The sequence below is a fragment of the Elephantulus edwardii genome, unplaced genomic scaffold (assembly GCF_000299155.1).
Source record: "Elephantulus edwardii isolate Elephantulus edwardi_28Jun2011 unplaced genomic scaffold, EleEdw1.0 scaffold00030, whole genome shotgun sequence".
NCBI lineage: Eukaryota > Metazoa > Chordata > Mammalia > Macroscelidea > Macroscelididae > Elephantulus > Elephantulus edwardii.
The window spans coordinates 22,771,722-22,783,096 of record NW_006399780.1 but is presented as its reverse complement, the minus strand read 5'-3'; the positions used below and the strand labels follow the sequence as shown (position 1 = coordinate 22,783,096).

The following is an 11,375-nucleotide window of genomic DNA, read 5'->3' as shown; positions in this document are numbered from 1 at the left end:
TCTTATTGCTGAGTAATGTGGAATTGAAACTGACCCTATGGTGGGTATTCACACTGGAGGCAGTTAATTGCACTAGAGGAGATTGCCCATCTTTCTCTCACAGAGCAGCTGGTTGATTTGAGTGTATGCCTTATGGATTAAAGAAAACCAAAATCTCATCATTGGATCAATAGGCAGCAACATGACAATTTGAGAAAATAATAAATTTTTCATGGAAATAATTTTATTGTATCTCCAATCAATATCCATAATAATGCCAGACAAGAAATAATGTTTCACGAGGAAAAAATATACTATCATACAACTTTCAAAAATGAAAAAGAGCAAGGATATCAGTTTAAGATATGTTTGATCCAAGTCATGCTCTTTTTAATTGCTTTGTGTGTATCTGAATGTTGTACAAGGAAGACCAATGAAGAATCGATGTCTGAATTGTTGTTGTTCTTAAATGCCATCAAGTCGTAGGCGACTCATATCGACCTTATGAACAAAAGACCTGAACATGTGTATAATTTTGTTTCTTCAAGTTCATAGTGTTTCCAGAGGCAACCTATTTTGGAAGTGGATTCCATCCCTGCTTCCAAGCTTATTTTAAATGGGTAGGTCCACCAAACACCAATATCGCATTTGGCACGTTAGGTTCACAGTGCTCAGCATCACAGCAACCACGAGTTACCTCTGTACAGTAAATCAACAGACCAGTGCTATACCACCTAAGAGAATGTTTGACCAAAACCAATTAAAAGCAGGACTGAGAGATGTAGATTAAAATCACCTACCTTTGGCTTGGTAGCAACAATTTCTGTCCATTAGGCCAACAGAGCTATCTCTATGATGTTGTTAAATGCCAACGAGTTGCAGGCAACTCATAACATCCCTATGAATGAAAGAAATGAACGCTTGTATAACTTTCTTTGTTCCTCCAAGTTCAAATGTTGTTGAAAAGTATTGAATATCTCAGGTATTGTTAAAACAGTAAGTAAATCTGTTTTAGAAGAAGTCAATCAGTGTGCTCCATAGAGGCAAGGACAGGGAAATTTTTTCTCAAATACTTTGGACATGTAATCAGGAAGAGCCAGTCTTTAGAACAACAGAGTCAACAAAGGAAAGGGTGATCTTTGATGAAATGTATTTATACAGTGATTATTAAGCATAGTGGAGATTCTAAAGATGGAGTAGGATTGAGAATAGTTTTGATCTATTTTTCATAGTGGAGTGGAAATAATAATTCAGATCTTCAAGTAGGATGCTCAGTCCATCTGTGGTTGTCTAAAAAATATCAGACAGATAGATGAATTGTTGTTATGAATTATTTACTACTACTCATAGTGACTCTATGAACTGCAGCTCTGAACTTTTCCTCCCTGACTACCCTACTCATCTCTTACATGCTAGTCATTGTGTCAACCCATCTTGTTGGGGGTCTTTCTCTGACCATCATTCCCAGAATGATGTCTTTTTCTAATAGTTATCCTCTCTTGACAACATGCCCAAAGTGAGGTGAGATTTCACCAACCCAGCCTCTAAGGAAGATCTTGATTTTACCTCCCCTAAGATAGACTTGTTTGGCACTTGATTCGGTACTCTTCCCCATAACCACTATTAAAACAGCAGTTCTTCGTTGGTCCTCCTAAGCTATTCTATCTCCAGATGTATACAAAGCAAACTCCTGACCCTTTATCTTTCCCAACGTGATGTGCTGATCGAGGGAAAACATTTTTTAATTCTCTCTCCCCCAAGATCTCACTGGTAAACTTTTAACTGGCCTATAAATTAGGTTTATGCTCTCCTGGAGTGAAATCCAAAAATCCATTTTTCTATTGAGTCAGAACTGAAGGGTTTTCAGAGTCTGTAAATTGCATGGGAGAAAATTGCCCAGCTTCATCCCACGGACCCACTGGACATAGCCTTTTAATAAAGCAGCCCAAATTTCTGTTGCCTGTGCCACTGGAGCTGCTTTTTAAAGTTATCATTCTTTTTTTTTTTTAAAGAAAGTAATTTTCAGTGATTATGTAATTTGTCCTTTGAAATTCTTATCAAGCGTTGTCTGGTGAAAACCTTATGGATAATAGCAGAACATTGTTAGAGACAGGGCTGAAAGCCAAGCCTTCGTGATAGAAACACAATTCTTCAAGAATTATGAAGGTGGTTTTTTGCTTTCTCAAAAAGTTAGAAATACCATGTGAACTAGCAATGTCACTACTGGGAATATACCCTAAAGACATCCCAATTACCATCCCAACAACCATGTTTATTGCTGCATTATTTATAATAGCAAAGAAATGGAAACAACCCAAGTTCCCATCAAGAAATGAATGTGTAAAAAAAACCCCTATGGTATATTCATACAATGGAATACAGTGCTGAAAAACAATGAGCCATTATACAACATGGGTGACCCTGCAGGACATTAAACTGAATGAAATATCTTGGTCACAAAAGGACAAATACTGCATCGCTCCACTGTTACAAAGCAGGTTTGATATGAGAGTTTGGGAGAATAGGATAAAAGTGGATAGATAATGAATATTATACTGGAATAGATGAAGGAAAGAGCTGTTTAAAAGGAATATATGATTAGTTATTATGTATGACAATAGCTTAGAATAAGTAGTACATCACAAAGAGGACTAGGGTAGTAGGAAGGAGGTAATTGTGCAATAATGAATAAATATTTTTTTAAAAAACCAAAATGTGGACTAAAGGAGGAAGAAGATAGGAAGGGAGGGAGTGGGGTAAAATTGAGCAACAATGAATGAATGAAAATCTAAATTTTCTGTAAACTTTTGTTAAAATAAATTTTTTTTTTTTAATTTGCCACCAGAGCTCCATAAAGATACTGGTCTTCTCTTAATTGATTTACTTCTATATCCTCATTATTTTCAATAGTGTCCTTGGACTTGAAATTCCTATTACTAGTAAAGTCATTGTCAATAGTACATTGAGAGAGAATTGTCAGAAGTTCAAACTCAGAGGAAGTTGTTGCACCAAGGATATCACTGCTGATTTCAAGTGGATCCTGGCTAACAGCAGAGAATACCAGAAGAATGTTTATGTGCTTTATTGACTATGAAAAAACATTTTACTGTGTGGATCACAACAAATTGTGGTTAACATTGACAAGAATGGGAATCCTAGAATACTTGATTATGCTTATGCAAAATCTATTCTTAGACCAGGAAGCAGTCATCAGAAGCAAAGAAACTGCATGGTCCAAAATCAGGAAAGGAGTATAACACGGATGTGTCTTTTCTTCATGTCTTGCCAGTATATTATGGAACAGATAATTCTGGAGGCTGAGCTTTATAAAAAAGAATTCAGCCTCATGTTTGGAGGAAGACTCATCAACAATCGTGTTACGCAGGCGACACAACCTTGCTTGCTGAAATTGAGGAGGATCTCTGTTTGCTGCAAAAGGAAGTGTTTGATGCAGAAGGTCAAGGACTATAGTTTTCAAAATGGTTGGAAGCTCAATATCAAGAAAACAAAGAGTCTCACCATGGGCCAATTTGCAGCACCATGATAGATGGAGAAGAGATTGAGTTTGCTAACAATTACAACTTGCTTGATTCCATAATCAACATACATGGCACCAGCAATCAGAAACTCAAAAGACAAATTGCATTAGGAAAAGTCAGGGACCTCTTCAGAGTGCTAAAGAACAATGATGTCTGTCTTGAGACTAAGGTACACTTGACCCAAGCCATGGTCTTTGCATTTACCTCCTATGCATCAGAGAGCTGGACTAAGAATAAGAATTCACAATAGAAAGAAGATTCATTAACAATCTGTATTATGCAGATGGCACAATCTTGCTTCCTAAAAGTTTGGAGGACATAAAGCACTTGTTGCAGAAGATCAAAGAACACAACCTTCAATATGGATTGTATTCAACACAAGAAGACAAAATTCCTCACCACTGGGCCTACAGGCAACATCATGATAGTTAGAGAAAAGATTGGAATTGTCAACAATTTCACCCTGTTTGAATCCACAATCAACACCCTTGGTACCAGCAGTCAGAAGATCAGGAAATATATTGCATTGGGCAATTCCACTGTCAGAGACCTCTCCAAAGCACTGAGGAACAATGGTGTCAGTCTGAAGACTCAGGTGTATCTGATCCAGGCCATACTATTTTCAATTATTTCTTATGCACCTGAGAGCTGCACAGTTAAGAATGACAGAAGAATTGATGCCTTTCAATTGTGGTGTTGGAAAAGAAAACCAAATATCTGATTGACTGCCAAAAGTAAATATATATGTCTTGGAAAATCTGCAAACAAAGTACTCTTTGCAGGCAAGGATGGTGAAGCTTCATCTCACATACACTGGGTGTGTTAAGAGACTCTATTTCTTGGAAAGGGAAATCATGCCTTTCCTAGCATGAAGATAAGAAAAGAAAGGAGGACAGTTGGATTGACATGATGACTGCAGCACTGGGCTCAAGCGTGTCAGAGATGATGAGAATGATTCAGGGTAGGACAGGGTTCACATCTGTCGTTCATACAGTTGCTATGAATTATATTCAACTCAATGGACAGTAATAACAACAACAACGACAATAAAGTCAGTACCCTGGGGGAGATTCAGAGACTTCTGCACCCATTGTCTACTTTCTTCTGAGGAGAATCTCTGGTACTATTTTGGTAATGGGGCAAGGATAATGACCTTATCTCAAAGTAATAACCAACTGTATGAGTTCTACGCTGCACTGAGCTAAATGGGATGGTGGGTGGTGGGAAGTAGAACATAGTAACTAGTATCTCTCATACTTTTACTTACATTTAATTCATTGTTGTGAATTAATATTTTTCATTTGCTTATATTCTTTCTGAGACATAAATTATTCCTAAAAATATTTTTAAAATGCTATGTGTTTTACTGGTAAAGGTTTTGCAAATTTCCTCATACCATTATTCTAGTCATAGATTGCTGTATTTTTGCATAATTTTAATTCTTCAGTATCATATGGCATTCCCAAAAGTATCATTATTTTTTAAATGCTTACATTTTGGATATATAGATATTGTTAAGATGCTTTGTTAAGATATCTTGATGCCAAAGTATGTGTCACTGAAATGTCACAAAATATAAAATATATAATCTGAAATAAATTAAAAATCTATTTTCATAGTGACTGTACTACTTGCTAGAATTATTTGGTTCTCTTAAGTTTCAGCTTGACAGTGAGTGACTTGCATATGTAAATAACTATATTTTATTCGAGACACTAAATGCTATGAAGAGGACTGTGGCATCAGGATCAGAGGTAGACTCATCAATAACCTTCATTATGCAGATGACAAAATTTTGTTTGCTGAGAATTGAAACACTTGTTGCAGAGTATCAAAGAATACAGATTTCAATATAGATTTCATCTCAGTATCAAGAAAACAAAGATTCTTACCACTGGACTGACAGGCAACATCAAAATAGATGGAGAAAAGATTGAAACTATCAACAACTTTCTCTTACTCTGATCCATAATTAACACCCTTGTCACCAGGAGTCAGGAAATCAGAAGGCATATTGTACTGGGAAGTCTGCAGTTAAGGACCTCTCCAAATTATTGAGAAACAATGATGTCAGTTTGAAGACTAAAGTGCATTTGATTCTAGCCATGGTCTTTCCGATCACTTGCTATGCATCTGAGAGCTGGATAATGAATAGGGATGACAGAAGAATTGACACCTTTGAGCTGAGGTGTTGGAGAAGAACACCGAACATCCCATGGACTGCCAAAAGAACAAACAAATATGTCTTGAAAAGGGTGTAGCCAGAGTGCTCTTTGGAGGCAAAGATGAGGAGGCTTTGCCTCACATACCTTGGGCATGTTGCTAAAAGGGACTATTCTTTGGAGAGGAACATGATGCTTGGAAAAGTGGAGGGTCAGCAAAGGAGAAGAAGATATCCTTGACCAGGTGGATTGACATGGTGACTGCCTCAGTGGGCTCTAAGGTGTCAGGAAGCGTAAGGATGGAACAGGATAGAGCAGAGTTCAGATCTGATATGCTGTTCATAGGGTTGCTTTGGGTTGTACTCAACTCAATGACACCTGGCAACAACCATAACAATATATATTATGGGAGTTAAAACATTATAGCAAAACATAAAAACAAAAACCAAGTAGTTTTGCAATTAACAAACAACTTTCATTTGGTAGTCCTGGGGTGAAAAAACCCCACAAAAAAACCACCCTCACAAATAACAGCAAAAACCAACTGAAACAACAACAACAAAAATTATTGTTGTTTAGTTGATTCAATCTTTGGAAAAAATTAGGGCAAAATTAAAACTTCCACATAAAATTTCTAAGTTCTAAGGTTCCAATCTCCCTAAGACTGCCACATCTTTCTTTCACGGAAATGCTAGTCTTTCAAACTGCCCACTTTGAGTCAAGCACTTACCAAGACTCCTACAATATTACTCAGCAAATGTATCTGAATATTTATCCAAGAGATTTTTATATTTATATCTACATAAAACATGTATATGAATGTTGTTATAAGCTTATTTAAGATAGCCAAAACTTGGAAACAATAAAGATGTCCCACCATAAATGAAAGGTTAAAGAGACTATGGTACATTTTTACCATGAACTATCACTCAGAAATAAAAAGGCATAAACTGCAGAAACTTACAAGAACATCAATTAATCTGTAATGAATTTTATTGAATGATAAAGATTATGTAAGGACACAGTATTACTTGGTTTTTTAAGAGTTCCTTTTTGAAATAACACTATTGCAGAAATAGTGAACAGATTAATAGTTTCTTTTTAGTTGACACTCTTAACAAAAATGGTGTTCTCCAGGGAATGGTTCTTCATGATAACATATTTGAAGCATGTAAGGCAAAGTCTTGCTATCTTTATTTCTGAAGTTGTAAAATAATTTTCCTTACATCTTTTAAGAAGACCTTTTAACACCTCCATTTCATATTTTAGTCTTGAAATTTCTAGAATGTTCCAAATTTTAGGCTTTCACATTTTACAATTCACCTTCTAATTTAAGATACAATAATTTGTATTATGTTGCTGTTATATGCCTTCAAGTCAACTATGACTCATAGTGACCCTATAAACACCAGCTCTGAACCCTGAGCTATCTTGTGCCATCCTCACAATCTCCTACACACTTAAGCACTTATTGTCACTTTGTCAATCTATCTCATTGAAGATCTTCCCCATCTTGTCTGTCCCTCACTATTTAAATATGATGTCCTCTTCCAAGGGCTTACCCCTCTTAACCATGTGAGATATAATTTATCCATCCTTGTCTTCAAAGAGCCCATTAGTTTCACTTTCTTCAGAAATCAATTGTTTGTTCTCTTGATAGTCCATATGACATTGAATACTCTTCTCCAGCATCACAACTCAAAGCCACTGATTCTTCTTCTGTCATCTTTATTCATTGCTCAACTTTTAGATGCATAGCAAGCAATTAAGAAGACCATGATTACATCAGGTTAGTCTTTAAACTAAGGTCATTGCAGGGTTTCCCAATATAGTATATCTTTTGATTTATCAGCTGCTGGGATCAAGGATGTTGATTGTGGATCCAAGTAAGGTGAAGTAATTGACAACTTTTTTCCATCTATCATGATTTTGCCTATATGCCTGGTAGTGAGGATTTTTATTTTCTTGATGTGTGATGTAATCCATATTGATGGCTATATCCCTTGATCATTTGCAGCAAGCACTTCTGCAACAACTCCTCCTCACTTTCAGTGAGCAAGGTTTTGTCACCTACATGTTGTTGCTGTGTTAGTCATAGTGACTCTATGAAGCCTGCCTATCCTACACCAGTCTCACTCATAGTACAGGTTATTGATAAGTTTTCCTCCATTTTTTTTATGCCAGTTTCTTCTTTGAGTCCAGCTTCTCAAATTATTTTCTCAGCATACAGACTGGATAGGTATGGAGAAAGGACACAGCCCTTATACATAGCTTTATTGATTTTAAACCATGTAGTGTTCCCTTTTCCTGTTCAGATGGCTGCTTCTTGGTCTAGTTGTAGGTTTCACAAGTTCACAATCAAGGGTTATGGTGTTCTCATTCTTCTCAAAGTTAGCTGTAGTTTGTTGAGATCTGCACAGTCAAATGCCTTTGCACTGTCAATAAAACACAAACTGACATCTTTCTTGGTATTCTTTGCTTTCAGCTTGGATTCATCTGCTATAAGCAATGGTATTCCCTGTGCTTTGGCCTCTTCTAAGTTCAAGTCAAACTTCTAGCAGTTCTCTGTTAATGTACTACTCTAGTAATTTCTAAAAAGTAGTCAGCAAAAAATTTGCATGATAGTAATGATATTGTTCATTAATATTCAGTAAGTTTAATAAGATTCAGTAATACTTTGTATGTGATTTTAATGGTATTATTTGATAATTTCTGTCAGTTGGACCCCCTTTTTTGAATATGAGAATAAATATGGATTTCTTTCAGTCAGATGGCCAGATAGCTGTCCCCTAAATTTCTTCACACAATCTGATTAGCACATAGAATGCTCTGTTTGCTGGAATATGCTCATTGATACTAAACCAATTCATGGACACTAATTTTTTTGCCAATTCCTTCAGTGCAACTTGAATTTCCTTTAACACCATTGGTTTTTGAATCATATGCTACTTACTGAAATGGGTCTGTTACAGTCACTTCTCTTTGGTACAGTGACTTTGTATATTCCTTCCATCTTCTTTTAATGGTTTCTGGATCATTCAAGATTTTGCCCATAGTATCCTTCCATATTGCAACTCGAGTCTTAAATTTGTTTTTCAGTTCTCTCAGTCTGAGACATAAAGAGCAAGTTCTTCCATTTTGATTAGTCCTTTTAAATTTTTAATTATTTATTTTAAATTACTTATTAAAAATTATTATTTGCTGTTTAGAAAATGTATATCCTATTTAATGTTTTAATCAATGATTTAGAAAAATATAAGCATAGTACCTGATGTTGAAAGAGAAAAATCTTCGGAATTTAGAACACAATGATTTTATTTTTTTTTAAATTTTGAGCTCACTGATTCTGTATACTTTTGTTTCATTTGCACTTTTGTTAAGATGTCTAAATGTAAAGTTATTACTTTGCTATTTGAGATTGCATTATATTCTCTTACTGCACACTGTTAGCATAAAATGGATTTTTTTTTCTGAGAAGAGGAATGTAAGATGTAACATTTTAGGGATTAATAACCTTCTAGTAAAAATGTGATTATATGCATAAGTTTTTTCAGTTCTTTAAGAACAAGGAAAATCTTTTGATTGAGTCATTAAAAGCATCTTTTACTTGTTTGTTCCTCAGACTATAAATGAAGGGATTCAGCATAGGAGCGATAGAAGTTGTAAGCACTGTTACACCCTTATTTATGGCCACTGAATTCTTTGCTGAAGGTTTGACATAGATGAAAATACAGCTGCCGTAGGTGATGGAAACCACGATCATGTGGGAAGAGCAGGTAGAAAATGCCTTTTTCCTTTGCTGGGCAGAAGGAAAACGTAGAATGGTCTTGATAATATATATGTAGGACAGAACAACACATATAAGGGTCATGATAAAGGTCAACACCGCACAAAATATGACCAGTTGCTCTATGAGCCATGTTTCTGAGCATGATATCTTTAGGACAGGAGATGAATCACAGAAAAAATGGTCAATGACATAAGAATCACAGAATTCCAGATTTAGGCCCAGGCTAAGTGGTGGGAGTATTATCAACAAGCCAGCTGTCCAGCAAAAAATTATAAGTCTTTTGCAGACTTTGTTGTTCATTATAGTTACATATTGTAGAGGTTTGCATATGGCTACATATCGGTCATAAGACATGGTGGCCAGTAAGAAAAATTCTGTTACACCAAAGAGGTCTGTAAAAAATATTTGAATGGCGCAATTGTCATATGTAATTGTCTTATCACCTGTTGATAGATTGTACAGATATCTGGGAATACAAGCAGATGTAAATGAGATTTCCAAGAAGGAGAAATTTCTTAAGAAAAAGTACATGGCAGTTTTAAGGTGAGAACTGATGAAAGTGAGAGAGATTATTGCTAGGTTTCCTGTTATACTCAACATGTAGGTGAGAAACAGAAAGATAAAAATCACAACCTTCAACTGCGGGTCATCAGTGAGTCCTAGCAGGATAAATGTTATTGTCCGGTTTCTCATAATTGCCTTCTGACTTCTGTACAATCTGCTTTTAAAAGTAAAGATATTTTATATGAGTAGATTTGTAGTTTATGGTGAAAATAGCATGTAAACTAACTCACATATGTTGAATATTGATTACAAATATTTTCAATACACTTACTGTATAGGTTTTATAATTGCGCATTTTCGTTTTTTAGGAGAGATTTTGAAAAAATTAAATAGCTTTACCTACACTTGTTGTTTGTTGTTGTTAGGTATCATCAAGTTGAATATGACTCATAGTGACCCAATGAACAAAAGCTCTGACTTTTGTTTGATCCTTCTCCATCCTCACACTTCCTGACACACAAGAGCCCATTGTGGCAATATGGATTGTGTCTCAATGTCAATAAAAACAAAGATTCTTACCACTCGACCAATAGACAAAATCATGATGGATGGAGAAGAGATTGAAACTTTCAACTGTCAATAACCTTGTTTTGCTTAGATCCACAATTAACACTCTTTGTACCAGCAGTTAGGAAAACAGGAGAGGCATTCCACTGGGAAAATCTGCAGTTAGGGGACCTCTCTGAATTATTGAAGAGCAATCATGCCAATTTGAGGACTAAGGTGCACCTGATTAAGTCCATAGTATTTCCAGTCCTTTACTATGCATCTGAGATCTGAAAAATTAATAAGGATGACAGAAGAATAATCCATGTCTTTGAGCTATGGTGTTGGAGAAGAGCATAGAACATCTCACAGATGGGCAAAAGAACAAACAAACATGCTTGGAGAGGGTATAGCCAGAGGGCTCTTTAGAAACAAGAATGTTGAGGTTTCCCCTAACATACTTTGGGCATATTGCTAGGAGGGGCTATTCCTTTGAGAAGGACATGATTCTGGAAAGGCTCAAAGGTTAGCGAAGGAGAGAAAGACCCTAGACCAGGTAGATTGACATGGTGACTGCCGCAATGGGTTTTCGTGTGTCTGGAAGTGTTATATATGCTACAGTCAATTATATTACTTTTTCTTCCTTTTCATATTTTCTTTCCAAATGCCTACACTCTTTACTGATTTTCCCCAGAAAATAATAAATAGCTGCTAATATTTTACAGTATGAAGTGCTATTTCCTATTCATACTGAATTACAAAACTGATGCTTAAATTTTTTGATGGCCTTTCTGTGCTTTCTTAAAGTTTTGTTTTTTTCAAAAAGTATAAATATATCACAAAGAATGTGGTGCT

The 11,375-nt window shown here is 35.7% G+C and overlaps 1 protein-coding gene across 1 annotated transcript; it reads right to left on the bottom strand.

Moving 5' to 3' along the window:
- Positions 1–9,230: 9,230 nt before the first annotated feature.
- On the bottom strand, positions 9,231–10,163 carry LOC102871712 (olfactory receptor 6C2-like). The gene has a single exon (XM_006884021.1). The coding sequence runs from the start codon at positions 10,161–10,163 to the stop codon at positions 9,231–9,233; it is 933 nt and encodes a 310-aa protein (XP_006884083.1).
- Between the last annotated feature and the right edge of the window lie 1,212 nt (positions 10,164–11,375).

Bases quoted from the DNA above. Each gene is read 5' to 3' on its own strand.
- LOC102871712 (XM_006884021.1), bottom strand. From the start codon at position 10,163: ATGAGAAACCGGACAATAACATTTATCCTGCTAGGACTCACTGATGAC.